The sequence below is a fragment of the Mauremys reevesii genome, linkage group 20 (assembly GCF_016161935.1).
Source record: "Mauremys reevesii isolate NIE-2019 linkage group 20, ASM1616193v1, whole genome shotgun sequence".
In the NCBI taxonomy this organism is placed as follows: Eukaryota; Metazoa; Chordata; order Testudines; family Geoemydidae; genus Mauremys; species Mauremys reevesii.
In genome coordinates, this window is record NC_052642.1 from 3,434,947 (window position 1) to 3,448,788 (window position 13,842).

General features: G+C 53.7%; 2 protein-coding genes across 3 annotated transcripts in view; both read left to right on the forward strand.

The window, feature by feature from the left end:
- Positions 1 to 13,842, forward strand: part of LOC120387587 (claudin-4-like) — a 30,445-nt gene that overhangs the window by 9,597 nt on the left and 7,006 nt on the right. Inside the window, exons 1-2 of one of the 2 annotated variants that reach the window (XM_039508514.1) lie at positions 4,093 to 4,119; positions 4,816 to 4,913. The exons of the other annotated variant lie outside the window; for it this stretch is intronic. The gene's annotated coding sequence lies outside the window, so the exon portion shown is untranslated. Of the gene's footprint in view, positions 1 to 4,092; positions 4,120 to 4,815; positions 4,914 to 13,842 lie in introns of those variants that run through there. 2 annotated transcript variants of the gene reach the window in all.
- Positions 6,433 to 7,669, forward strand: LOC120387588 (claudin-4-like). The gene has a single exon (XM_039508516.1). It carries the CDS (start codon positions 6,482 to 6,484, stop codon positions 7,109 to 7,111), a length of 630 nt encoding a protein of 209 aa, XP_039364450.1. The 5' UTR covers positions 6,433 to 6,481; the 3' UTR covers positions 7,112 to 7,669.

Below are 13,842 nucleotides of genomic sequence, written 5' to 3' on the forward strand. Positions count from 1 at the left end.
TTTTATTGCAGTGTCGACGTTCCCTCAGTCATTCCGTGTCAGAATGAGTTAGGCACCTGCCTCAGGAAAGAGCCGGAGGAAGAGCCACCTGCCTGGTAACTTTTCACCCAGTGACTAGAGCACTCAGCTGGGATGTGGGAGACCCAGGTTCAAGTCCCCTTCTGCAAGAGGGGAGAAAGGATTTGAACAGGACTCCCAGGAGTGGGTGCTAACCACAGGGCTATGGGCTAGTCTGCTGGTGAAGCTGCTCCAGTTTGGATAAATAATTGAAGAGTCATTGGAGCAGGAGGACTGGGCCTGGGCCTCCCACAGAGGCTGCCTGGCCTACAGGCTCAGCCTCTCTCTGTATTTATCCAAAGTGGAACAGCTCCCACAGAAGAGACTGAGGGGCCCTTTTCCTTCAGTCAAAACACCCTGTAGGTCAGTGATTACTGCCCTCTTTTGGGAGACCCCTGTTCAAATCCTTCCCCCCCCCCCAACCCCGGTAGAGTGGGGATTGAACCTGAGTCTCCCACATCCCAGGTGAGGGCTCTAACCACTAGGCTAAAAGTTAGAAGGGAGGCACCTGCCAGAGTCTGCATGGGACCCGATTCGGTAGGCAGTCTCTGCGCATGGGTGCGGGAGGAGAGCCCCTCTTCTCCTGCTCTGTGGATCGCGCTGGGGCTTGGGCAGGAGAGAGACATCGGAACAGTGTACAGGTCTAGAGGCAGACACGTAGGCGCTTAGGGATTTGGCATTTGTGGATCTAGGTCCTGGGGCTTTCAGGTGCTTAAAGGGTTAGGCAGCTTCTTAGCCAGGGTTTTGAGGATCCAAAAATTGGGTTTAGGCACCTAAAGTGGCAGTTGGGCACCTAATTCCCCTTGTGGGTCTAACTGTGGGTGCCTAGCTCGGGGCTTCAAATTCCACTGGGAGGCAGGGCACCTAGGAGTTGGGCACATCCCAGTGGTGCTGGGGGGGCTGCCGCTCCTCTGGCATGAAGTAGTAATAACAAACACCAAATACATGGTTTCCATGGTTTCCGTCATCAGCACCCCCACTATAAAAATTGTTCCAGCCCCCCTGGTGTATCCAATATATAGTTTGATCTACTATAGCTCTAGTACAAATGGGCTAGTCCTGCTCTGAGCAGGGAGTTGGACTAGATGAGCTCCTGAGGTCTCCAGGGCCCCCAGAGAGCGGGCAGAGAGGAATTTGCCCCCAGCCAGGCCCCACAGGGCCCCCCGCCAGTTTTTTTGGGGGGGGGGGGGGTCCACTCCTCTCGGGGTCGGAAAAACTTGAAAAAGGCCAGCCAGAGCTTCTTCCGCTTCGCTCCCCGGTCGGCGGGGGGGTTCTTGCTCTGGGCGGACCCCGCCGCTGCCCCCCGCTGCCGGAGGAGCGGAGGGCCGCCGCCAGAACGGGGCGCGGCAATTCGGGCATTTCCGCGGGCCCTTTCCTTCGGACCTGCCCCGCGCGCCCCGCCGGCCGGCGGGGGGGGCGCCGCGGCCGCGCCGCGACGCAGGCGGCGCCCGGCGCGGCGCGGGCGGTAGGCAATTCAGCGAGGTCTCTTCCAACCCTGATATTCTATGATTCTATGATTCTATAAGCATAAAGCATCTAAAATAGAAGAGGAGGTAAAAGAGGAAATTACTTCACAACCTTGCAAGAGTTTGTGGTTCAGCCTGGCTAGTTAGCTGTTATTCATGCTGCATCCTCAGTGTGACACAGAAACAGCACCTGCTGTTTGACATGTTCAAAGGCTTAGGCCTGAGTTAGGATTCTTGCCTGTGTGGCTGCCTATAGCATCATTGTTATTAACAAGCTCCATCATTTTTTCATCACTATGCCCAAAAATCATAACTGTGAAGATGGCAGTTCAGATCCATCCTATTTCTGCTACTAGAGAGGCGCTGTGCTGGAGGGGTTGTGGGGAAGCAGGGGACATACTTGTGCATGTGGTGGTTGTGTGAGTGTCCCAGAATTAGAAGGTTTTGGGAGGAAATTATTAAAGAGATTCATCTTATGACAAAATGCTGCCTAGAGATCCCCTGAACTGCTGACTTAATGCTCCAGTAAAGGAGCTACATTTTGAATAGAACGACAAATTAATTTCTTTTTTATTGTTAGCTGCAAGATTTTATAGCTCTTAGGAGTTTCCGCTGCTACCGTTTTGTTGTCTTGTTTTATAATGAAAATAAGATCACAGTGTTTTTTAAATATGGAGCTAAAAAAATGTGTAACACACACACCTCCTGGGTGTGGTGCTCTGTTCTCTCTAGTGGCACTGAGAGAGAGATTAATGAGTCTGCTTCAGCCTTAGCTAAGGGCCAGGTGGCTTTTAGCTCATGTAGGAGAGGTTCATGCACTAAGCTCCAGAAGTTCCAGGTTTGATCCTGACTAGAGGGGTCTGTCAATGTTACAAATTCAGACCTTTTATTTTAACTGGGAACCCACATTTTTTTCAGTTCAGTTCTGGTTCAGGACCAGGAGCTAGGACAAAGCTGGGGTTCAGGGTCAGTACCGGTTTTACTCCCTGACAGAGAGGTAAAATAAATAAAATATGGAGATATACCTATCTCATAGAGCTGGAAGGGACCTTGAATGTCATTGAGGCCAGCCCCCTGCCTTCACTAGCAAGACCAAGTACTGATTTTACCCTAGATCCTTAAATGGCCCCCTCAAGGATTGAACTCACACCTATGGGTTTAACAGGCCAATGCTCAAACCATTGAGCTACCCCTCACCTGTCTGAAGAGTTGCAGTTAAGCACCCGAGTCCCCCTTGAGACTCCCACCCCGAGCATAAAATAGTGAGTTTGTGGTCTAGGGGCAGGAACTAGGACTCACCAAACTCACCTCATGTGGAGGCCACCAAACAGCCATTACATGGGAACAAGGTTTAACAGTGCTGAGCAGGGCAGGATTCAGGCTCTGTAGCTCATTAGCAGTGTCCTGAGGCCATCAGTTCCCCCATGAGCACTTATCTTCATGAATGAGACTGTTTTCAGGAAAAGTAAGTTCTGCCCTTTTTGAAGCTCACACAGGCCCTATCTCCCCTTTCCAGACAAACAGGTAAAATCTCCCACAGGCTGCCGTCCTTCTCAAACAGTCTATAGTGAAGTGCCCCACCCTATTCTTAAAGTGCAGCTCCCATTAACCACAATACAAACACTGACAATGCAACAGCAAACCATGTATTAAGATAACATCCAAATTCACTTCTAAGTACAGAAGTGTTACACTAATCCAACAATTTCTGCAGGTTTCTTCACACATATTTTTTCAGCACTATATGGGTTATCCACAGACTTTGAACATCTAACTTTCAGTTCTACAACCCAGGTTCCCCCTCACTTACAGGAGCACCGGATAGGCCAGAGGAGCATGCTGTTAGCACATAGGGGAGCCAGTGGGTGCCCTCAGTGGTCTCCTGGCTACAGTGAGTGTAGCCGCCTGCATGGAACTTGTCTGCGTGCATATGGCTAGAGTGCTAGTTGCAGCAGCTCTCTTAAGAAAGAGCTAGGTTAGTTTTACAAGCATGGCGTCCTCCCATGTTATTACCAAGCAGGCAGTACATGGCCCAGACAACATAGTCAATTGCAGCACTGCCTTTGTCTGGGTCATCTGGCTGACTGACCCCTAACTGTCTGCATGTACAAGGAGCCTTTATTGCTTGAGCTGTTTTAGCGCGGAAGCAGTTGCATTCATAAACCTCTTTATGTCGTCTAGTCACTAGGGGTTGACACAGAGCCAGACTGGGTTAATGTGGGTTACAGAAACTGCTGTACTGATATAGACCTTCTGAGTGGCAAAATGATGGTGCCTTCTTCATCTGTTGTGTTAGAGGCCTAGGTTCTGTACCTGACGTGACCTTTTCTCAGGTACCTTTTCTGTTAAACCCATAAGTGATAGTTGCCCTCAAGGCACAGTGCAATGCCTAATAAGGGTAGCGAAGTGTCCAGCAATAGTAACAGCCATCAGTAGATGACTAGAACTCATGCTCTCTGGGCTTATGCTATTGTGAATTTTCCACTAGGCTAGTAAAGAGGGTGATAGGCCTTTGCTCTGCTCATAAGAGTTCCTCTTGACAGTCTGTGCCTGCTGCTCCTGAGTCCCTAGATGCATATCAGTCATCTGTATCCAGGTGAGTCATCTGTATCCAGGTGGTGACGTAAGGGGAGCATCAGGAGGACTGGCTGTGGAGGGATCGCAGTGGAGGTGACAATAACCAAGGTGATTTAACTGTTGGGCTTTTGTTTGGTTGTCTAGCTAAGTCTCTGGTCTCCATGCTGTCACACTGCCCTGGCCTTGGGCCTTGAGGAGAAGCTGAAGCACACAGTTTGTTCCTTGGGTCTCCTCCCACACTGCAGGAGTCTGAGGCTTCCGCACAAGGATACTCTGCTGTTTTCCTGCAGCATCCGTGATCCCCATTGCTCGCTAGGCTGAATTCAGGGAGCTGTGGGCACTGGGTCCTGTTGTTCTGCCATTCCCAGACAGTCCCTCCCGGATGGTGAGATGCAGGGGCATGGGGGAGGTTCTTCTCAGTGGGTAGGCTCTGATTTCTGGATCACATACTTGTCACGAGTGGCCACTGGCTGCGTGCCTGGGCTGGTGTCGTGCTGGTCTCTGGGAAGGACCAAGGGTTCAGGACCCTGCTCCTGGCATTCTCCCAGGAACTGCCCATTTTCACTCTCTGGGTCTGGGCAGTGGTCATGGCTGCCTCGAAACCACAGGGATGGGTGTGCAGAAATGCCTAGATAGCTAGAGGGGTTTGTCTGGGGACGGATAGAGATTTACGGGCAAGAGAGACCATTTCTCCATTGTCTTCTATCCCGCCAAGTACCTGTGACTCCTCCATTGCCAGCTGGTGGCTCTGCAGGGCCGTGAAGCTTGGGGCCCAGCTGTCTCTTCTGCAGTGGATTTCCCTTCGGAAGCAACGTAAGATCCCGCTTGTGTCCCAGCCCAAGCTAAGGCCGTGAGTCAGCCGTAACCAGCTGTGCTCTCAAGGAGCGCACCCCATGACATGGACCCATTGTGACCTGGGCTGGGGGAGTAGATCTGCCTTGGGCTCCGGCCAGGCCCATGACCTCCTGCACCTTTGCCCTGATAGCAAGGGTTTCTCAGCCAGGTGTACTGGGCCCATGGGTGCTGCTAGCTGCGTGCAGACCCAAGGGATTGCTACACCCCAGCTATCAGCCCCAGCCACCCCAGGGCAAAAGGCAGGTCTGCACCACTCCCTGCCACAGTCTGTCTGTTCCTCCCCCAACCTCTCTCTGGGCAGGGCCGCCCAGCAGGATTCTGGGCTGAGTCAGTGATTGGGACAGCAGGGCGGTGTGATGGCTGCAGGCGCCTGTGTGACACTGCTGTGCTGGGGGGGAGAGAGGGAGGGAGGGAGGGATGCTGTGTGATGACAGTCCACAGAAAGCTCTTGTGTGCAGTGCTTGTTCACAGGGATCTGCCCAGCCCTTCCTCTCTGACAATATGCAGCAGCCAGCAGCTCAGACCGGTTTGGGGCTCTCAGTGATTGGCGGGGCCAGACACACTGGGGACACCACATCCCTGAGGCCTGATTCATACCTGGATGCTGTCAACAACCAGCCTTGTGCTCTGCTCTGCCTGCTGGGACTGGGCGGGACCAGGCTCCCTGCAGTGTGCTAAAGAGGGGCTGCCCAGTGGGGAGGGGCCCAGAAGGGAATCAGTGACAGCTGTGGAGAGCCCAACCCTATAACAGCAGCGACCCCCGGGAGCACCATTCTACAGGGGGCGGAAACTGAGGCACGACATGGCCAAAATCACACAGTGGTCAGTGCAGAGCTGGGAACGGAGCCCAGACTCCTGCTCCAGCACTTAGACCAGGGGTTCTCAAACTGGGGGTCGGGACCCCTCAGGGGGTCGCAAGTTTATTACATGGGGGGGGGTCACAAGCTGTCAGCCTCCACCCAAACCCCGCTTTGCCTCCAGCATTTATAATGGTGTTAAATATATAAAAAATGTTTTTAATGTATAATGGGGGACGCACGCAGAGGATTGCTGTGTGAAAGGGGTCATCAGTACTAAAGTTTGAGAACCACTGACTTAGACCCTCTCTGCAAGCTTCCTTCCCTCCACCTGCAGAGCCTGCTCCCCACCCCCATTACCTGGGGGGCTCTTTCCAGATGGAACTCGAGCAAAGATGGGGAAAATCCTAATTTAGGACAAATGGAGGGAGGTGTAAGGCCGCCCAGCTGTGTGCCCCTGGGAGCAGACTCCATGGCAGGGCGTGAGAGCTGGTCCCTCTGTAATCTGTCCTGGAGCACCACTGCTGTGGTGAGAATGAAGAGCCCAGGAATCCTGGGGAACTGGTTTTACACATTTTGTCTGTGCAAAGTGGATGGAGCAAGGGGGATGAAACTCCACCCACTGCAAAGGCATATAACTTCTCCAGATGGTCCAGCCGAGGAGCATTGCACCTCTGCTTCCAGGGACGCCAGTCAGCTCTGTCTGGGCGAGGCAGAGAGCAGGGAGTGATGGCTTCGATGGGGCTCCAGGTGCTGGGCATTGCCCTCTCTGTCATTGGCTGGCTGGGCACCATCCTGTGCTGTGGGCTCCCCATGTGGAGGGTGACGGCCTTCATCGGGAACAACATTGTGGTGGCTCAGATCATCTGGGAGGGGCTGTGGATGAACTGCGTGGTGCAGAGCACGGGCCAGATGCAGTGCAAGGTCTACGACTCCATGCTGGCGCTGCCCCAGGACCTGCAGGCGGCGCGCGCCCTGGTGGTGATCGCCATCGTGCTGGCCGTGCTCGGCCTCCTCCTGGCCATCATTGGAGGGAAATGCACCAACTGCGTGGAGGACGCTTCTGCCAAAGCCAAAGTCATGATCGTCTCTGGGATCATCTTCATCATTGCTGGCATCATGATCCTCATCCCTGTCTCCTGGTCAGCCAACAACATCATCCGGGATTTCTACAACCCTATGGTCACCGAGGCGCAGAAGAGAGAACTGGGGGCCTCCCTGTACATCGGCTGGGCTGCATCTGCTCTCCTGCTCATCGGGGGGGCCCTGCTCTGCTGCAGCTGCCCCCCCCGGAATGAGAAACCCTACTCTGCCAAGTACACGACTGCTCGCTCGGTGCCGGCCAGCAACTACGTCTAGGGACCGCGCGTGCTCCGTGCCTCCTCCACCCCGGGGGCCACCCCTCCTACCCCAGCAAGACAATCAAGGAGCTGCCGTCCTGTCCAGATCCAGTCCACTGCTCTGCTTGTACCTTGTGCCTCTGCCTGAGCCCAGCTCTCCCCCCGTGGCCCTGGACTTGATGGCTGAACACAGACAGAAGCTGGCAAGGAGCTTCCCTAAGGAGAAGACTGTGGCCTTTCTGTGGGCGGGGGCCTTGGCAGAGCGGCTCGGCCTCCTGAGAGCAGAAGCCGCACAGTGCCAGGGCTGGCTGGCTGCTCAGACACGCCCTCGGCACATCCCTGGCTGACAGGTGCAGCTGGTGAGCGGCTGCACGGGCCCCAGTGCTAAGAATCTGCCACTGCAGCTTGTTTGTGCCAGTGCACAGAGAGCTCGTGAAATTCCCCAAGGTCACCTGAGCGAAGCCAGGCAGCTTGGACCTGGCTGCCAGTCAGGGCTCTGCTGGGCATCTCCCCACGGCACGGCTAGCTCCGGCGTTGTCAGCCAGCCCCCTCGCAGCTCTGGCACCACCTGTGCCCACTCAGGAGGGGGAGGTGGGGGAGGGGTGCACTGGGGGATATGTGCGGGAGCGGGGGGAGGGTAGTTGCTTCTCTGTTTCCCTTGAGATTTCAGCTGGTTCTTTAATCCGAGTTAAAATGGAGAATAGCTAGAAACCGTCCCTGACTGCTCTGGCAGCGCCATGCTTCAGGGGGACAGAGAGATGACGCTGGAGCAGGGCAGGTCCTCCCTGGCCGGGAGGAGTGAGCCCAGCTCCTGCAGAGGAAGGAAAGCCGCAGCGAGGCCCAGGCGTTGCCATTCCTCCCCTGCAGCGCCTGAGGGAAGGGTGGGGGCCGCTAGGCCTCCTTCCAGTACCAGAACTCGGGTCTCCAGCAGGTGCTGGCATTTCGGACGGGCCCTTGCACAGGGGTCAAAGCAGGAGCTTTCAGTCGAGACTGTCTCATTAGAGTGAAACTGCAACAGGCCCCCTGTGTGTGTCCATGTGTCTGTCAGTGTCTCAGGCTGGGCGTGCGTCATGTCTCCGTGGCTACATTTCTGTCTGTGTCTCTGGGTGTGTCTCTGAGTTTCTGTGTGTGCCTGTTGACTCGCAGCGTTGTCGTTCAGTGCGTGTCTCTGTCTCACTCTCCAGGGATCTGTCTTGCTCTTGGTGGCTCTGGCCAGGTCTACACTAGAAACTTCTGCTGGTAGCACAGTGTCACGTAGGGGTGTGATTTGTACCACATTTCTGTGTTGGCAAAAGCTGCCGAGTAGGCGCAGGAATACCAGCAGAAAAGTCCTTTGCTGGCATAGCTTATTTCTCTCAGGGCGCCAGGCTAAGCTGTATTGGCTGCAGCACTCTTGCTGGACAAGCTGCAGCTCCCCTGGGAGGTTTGCCCCCGTGGCTGTCCCTATAGAGCCATACTGGCAACACTCCGAGTGGAGACAGGGCTCTGGCCAGTTCCTAGTATCCGTCAGACAGTGCTTGGTTCAGATGGCCCATCCTGAGGGGCTGGGCTGCTGAGCAGGGAGCTGTTTCCCACCGGCCCACCCCTGCTGTGTGTTTCTGCTTTGACCCATTCTCAGGCCTGTATTTGTTTAGCTGCACCTGTGATTTCTGTGTCAGCGGCACCCGCAGGAGGGGCAGTGCTGGGGACTGGATGTCAGTGGCCCAGCTGGGCAAACCGGTTTGGGAGGTGGGAGCAGAGCCAGGTAGGTTGAGCAAGAGCAGAAAGGAAAGGTGCTTCCTCTGGTGGCGCACACCCTCCCTGGGAGCCGGCTGCCACCCATGTCTCGCTCCGGCTGAGTCTGGAACAGGGCAGCTGCACCCAGACCACTGCAACAGGAACAGCCTGGAGGCTGTCCAGATCAGTCAGCTGGCTACAGCTCCTGTGGGCTGCCATCCCTGGGGAGGGGCAAAGCCACGGCAGCAGGCACCCAACGAGGCACCGGGCACATCCTGTGGCCTGATGTTGGCTCCCAATTATACAGACTAGACCAGGCAGCTCCAGGGCTCGCCTCTGGGAAGGGCCCCCCCATAGGTGTGGCTGATTTTCTTCCCCAGTGGAGACCCATAGGCTGCCCCCGAGAGCTGGAGCATGGGGCAGAGCTCCGCTGATGACAAGCAGAGCGGCTGGCTCCGGGGCTGGGAGTGCCAGGAGGAGGATGGGCGGTGCGAGCAGGGGCACTGGGATGCCAGGAGAGTGCTGGAAGGGGGTTGTGCCCCAGAGTGACATGGGAGCCCCCTTCCACAGACTGGGGGCCAGGCTGTGATCTTCCTGCCGATGTGAAATGTTAATAAATGAATGCGATTTTCTACATTAAACTGCAGCTGCTCCAAGCCCTGCTGTGCTGTGTCTCGTTTCCCCATCCAACGAACGTGGGCTGAGCCTGTAGCCCATGCCTTGCGGCAGCTCGTTCACAGACACTGTAGGCAGCTATGGGGCATGGGGCAGGGGATGGATCGGGGGGTTCCAGCATCAGGGGTGCAGGCCTGGTACAGCAGTAACACTTGTCTTGAACTACCCGTCCGGGCCAGTGCTCCCCATACATCCCACATCCCCCCCAGAGACCCACTCATGGCTTGTGCTCCCCACAAACCCCACGTCCCCCCATCCAGAACCCCACCTCGGCCCTGGCCTGTGCTCACCCCACATCCCTCCTCCAGAGCCCCACTCCCGGCCTGTGCTCCCCACACACCCTACGTCCCCCCCTCCAGAGCCCCACCCGAAGCCTGTTTTCCCAACACACCCGACGTCCCCCTCTCCAGAACCCCTCCCTGCCTCCAGTCTGTGCTCCCCACACACCCCACGACCCCCCCTCCAGAGCCGCACCCCGCTCCTAGCCTGTTCTTCCCACACACTCTGCCGCCTCCCCAGTTGCTGGGCCTGGGCCTGATTGCTGATTGGGACAGTTTATCAGAGACTGTGGTGGATTCATAGAATCATAGAAGATTAGGGTTGGAAGAGACCTCAGCAGGTCACCTAGTGCAACTCCCTGCTCAAAGCAGGACCAACCACAACTAAATCATCCCAGCCAGAGCTTCATCAAGCCTGACCTTAAAAACCTCTAAGGAAGGAGATTCCACCACCTCCCTAGGGAACCCATTCCAGTGCTTCACCACCCTCCTAGTGAAATAGATTTTCCTAAAATCCAACCTAAACCTCCCCCACTGCAACTTGAGACCATTGCTCCTTGTTCTGTCACTGCCACCACTGAGAACAGCCGAGCTCCATCCTCTTTGGAACCCCCTTCAGGTAGCTGAAGGCTGCTATCAAATCCCCCCTCACTCTTCTTTTCTGCAGACTAAATAAGCCCAGTTCCCTCAGCCTCTCCTTGTAAGTCATGTGCCCCAGCCCCCTGATCATTTTCATTGCCCTCTGCTGGCTTCTCTCCAATTTGTCCACATCCCTTCTGTAGGGGGGGAGGGGGGAACTGGATACAATACTCCAGATGTGGCCTCACCAGTGCCAAATAGAGGGGAATAATCACTTCCCTCGATCTGCTGGCAATGCTCCTACTAATACAGCCCAATATGCCGTTGGTCTTCTTGGCAACAAGGGCACACTGCTGACTCATATCCAGCTTCTCATCCACTGTCATCCCCAGGTGTAATCGAAGGTACTGCCCGTTTTTCAGTGAAGACGGGCTGTATTTCTCAAAGCTCTGCTCTGGGAATGCCTGTGGGGCACGTCTCTGGCCTGTGTTATATAGCAGGTCAGGCTAGATTGTCACAGTGACCCTTTTGGCCTGGGAATGCAGGAGTCTGGAATGGGCAGCGGGACTCTGCTAAGGAAGACTGGGGCACAGGGCTTGCTGGGTGAGGCAGCAGGCAGGCTACTGGGGAAACGAAGGATCATCCCCTTGGGGGTGGCAGAGGTCAGGCTGGGGCCACCCTTGAGGTCTCAGTGCTCTGAGGGTACGTCTGCACTGCAGATGGGAGTGAAGCTCCCAGCCCACACCACTAGCTCAGCGTGGTCTTTGCAGCGCTGGCAGCAGCTCCGGCTAGCCACCGGTCCAAGCTGGCCTGAGCCCTGGGTCTGAGCTCTGGGCACTGGCCTGAGTCGCCGCCCATGCACGCAGAGCTAGTGCGAGTCTGTCTGCCCAGGCTGGGAATCATAGCGCCCAGTTGCCGTGAGGTCTCCTATGCCAGCCCCGTCCTCAGGTCCATTGTGGCCCCGACACCTCCACTGACAGGCCTTCCACCTCACCCCGGTCTAGGTGAGTGACGAGCTGAGGGAGGTTGCGTCAGGGGGACGCATGGCCCTGAGGAGAGCTGCTTCCCCATTCGCTGCTGGCTGTGGGGGCAGCAAGGTCGTCTCCTCACTGAATGGTGCTGTCCCCGTGTCGTGCCCTCAGGGCTCGCTGACCCCTGGCTTAGGAGGGAATAAGGGTGCCACACACTGGAGTATGATCTTTATTTCCTGGCCCCAGCCACCTGCCATGGTCAGGGCTACAAAGGTTATACCCCGGTCACCTTGTTATCAGTTATACCTCAAATAATATGGCCACTGATTAGTCCATCTGTTAATCGTTTCATTTCACATGATTTAGCTTTATCACATAGGCCTGCAGATTTGCCAGCCCCCTGAGCTCCAAAATAACAAAGCCAGGCCCCCCAAATCATGAGAGTTTTACAAAATTGTAAGTTGGGTCTCTGTTTACCTGCTGGACTTGGGGGAGCCTGTTTTCCAGCTTTTCTCTGCAACCAGGGGACTAGAAAATCACTTTTTAAAAATGAAAGCTGAAATTCTCCCATAATCACAGGACTCCAGGATCTGGTGCTTCAGTAACAACATCAAAAAGACTCACCATAAAATCACAAGAGATGGCAAGACTCGTGCATCTGTGACATGCTCCAGGGGCTCATGTGGCAGCCAGCCTTTCATGAGTGACGTTCTGGCCTGGGTCACAGTATACCGGGCACTGCTGAATGGCTTTGTCGAGGGGTTTGCAGTCCTCTCCCACTCCCACTGGGGCTTACTGTAGATCTCCAGCACCTCTGCACCTGCCACATGCAGCAGGGAGAAGGCTTTCACCCTCCCTGGCTTCTCTGTAATTCCACTTGCTGCAGCTGCCTCCTCCAGTTCTCTCCCAAGTTCCCTTCCCGTCTGAGCGAGGCAGGTTCATAGATTAATAGATTTCAAGGCCAGATGGGATCATTGTGATCATCTAGTCTGGCCTCCTGTATACACAGGTGAAAATAAGCTGGTGCGCCGTACTGGGTCAGCCCGGCTTCTCCGGGGGCAATTTAAAGGGCCTAGGGCTCCAGCAGGAGCTCTCCCATGATGTAAGTGTGAATGACATCCTTTGTCCCTAGATGTATCCATTTACATTTAGCCGTATTAACATGCACATTGTTGGCTTGGGCCAAGCTTGCCATGTGATCCAGATTGCTCTGTGTCAGAAACCTGTCCTCTTCATTATTTACCATGCCCTCCATCATTGTGTCATCTGCAAACTTTATCCACGATGATTTTATGTTTTCTTCGAGGTCGTTAATAAAAATGTTAAATAGCCTAGGGCCAAGAAAGATCCCTGCAGGATTCCACTAGAAACACACTGTTCAATGATGATTCCACATTTACAATTACACTTTGAGACTTATTAGTTAGCCAGCTGTTAATTAATTTCATGTGTGCCATTTTAGTTTTGCATCTTTGTAGTTTTTTAATGAAAATGTCATGCGGTACCAAGTCAAATGCCTTTCGGACGTCTAACTATATTATATCAACATTATTCCCGTCATCATCTAAACTTGTAATCTCATCAAAGAAGATATTTAGTTAGTGTGACAGGATCTATTTTCCATAAACCTGGGGATACACAGAGGTCTTCTGGGGTCCATCAACTCATCTAGGTATTTGCCTAGTTTTACTACAGGCTACGCAAAAACCACTAGCAAAGTCGGTACAAACTAAAATTTCCTACAGTCTATGACTTGTTTATGCTGCTCTATATGCTATACGCTGAAATGTAAGTACAATATTGATATTCCAATTGACTTATCTTATAACTCTATGGTAAAAATGAGTAGGTATGCAATTTTTTAGTCATAGTGTGCTGTGACACTTTTGTATTTTTATGTCTGATTTAGTAAGCAAGTAGTTTTTAAGTGAGGTGAAATTTGGGGTACACAAAACAAATCAGATTCCTGCAAGGGGTACAGTAGTCTGGAAATGTTGAGAGCTACTGCCATAAACCCATGTTAATTGGCATTAATTACATTACTTTCTCTTACATTACTCTAATCAAATCCCATATCGCCTGCTCCATTATCTTGCCTGGGATGGATGTAAGCCTAATAGGCCTATACCCAGGTCATCATTTACCCTTTTTAAATATTAGTACAACATTAGCTTTCTTCCAGTCTTCTGGAACTTACCCAGTGTTCTAAGACTTATTGAAAATCAACATTAGTGGTCAAGCAAGCTCCTCAGCCAGCTCTTTCAGAACTCTTGGATGCAAGTTATCTGGACCTGTTGATTTAAAAATGTCCAACTTTAGTGGCTTCTGTTTAAAATCCTCCTAAGATACTAGTGAAATGGAAAGAGTGTTATCATGTGATATGACAACATCATCAGTTTTCTTCCCAAATACAGAACAGATATATTTATTGAACACTTCTGTCTTTATGGCATAATTTTTCAGGGCCGCCCGGGGGGGCGGGGGGCAAGTGGGGCAATTTGCCCCACACCCCGGGTCCTGCAGAGGCCCCC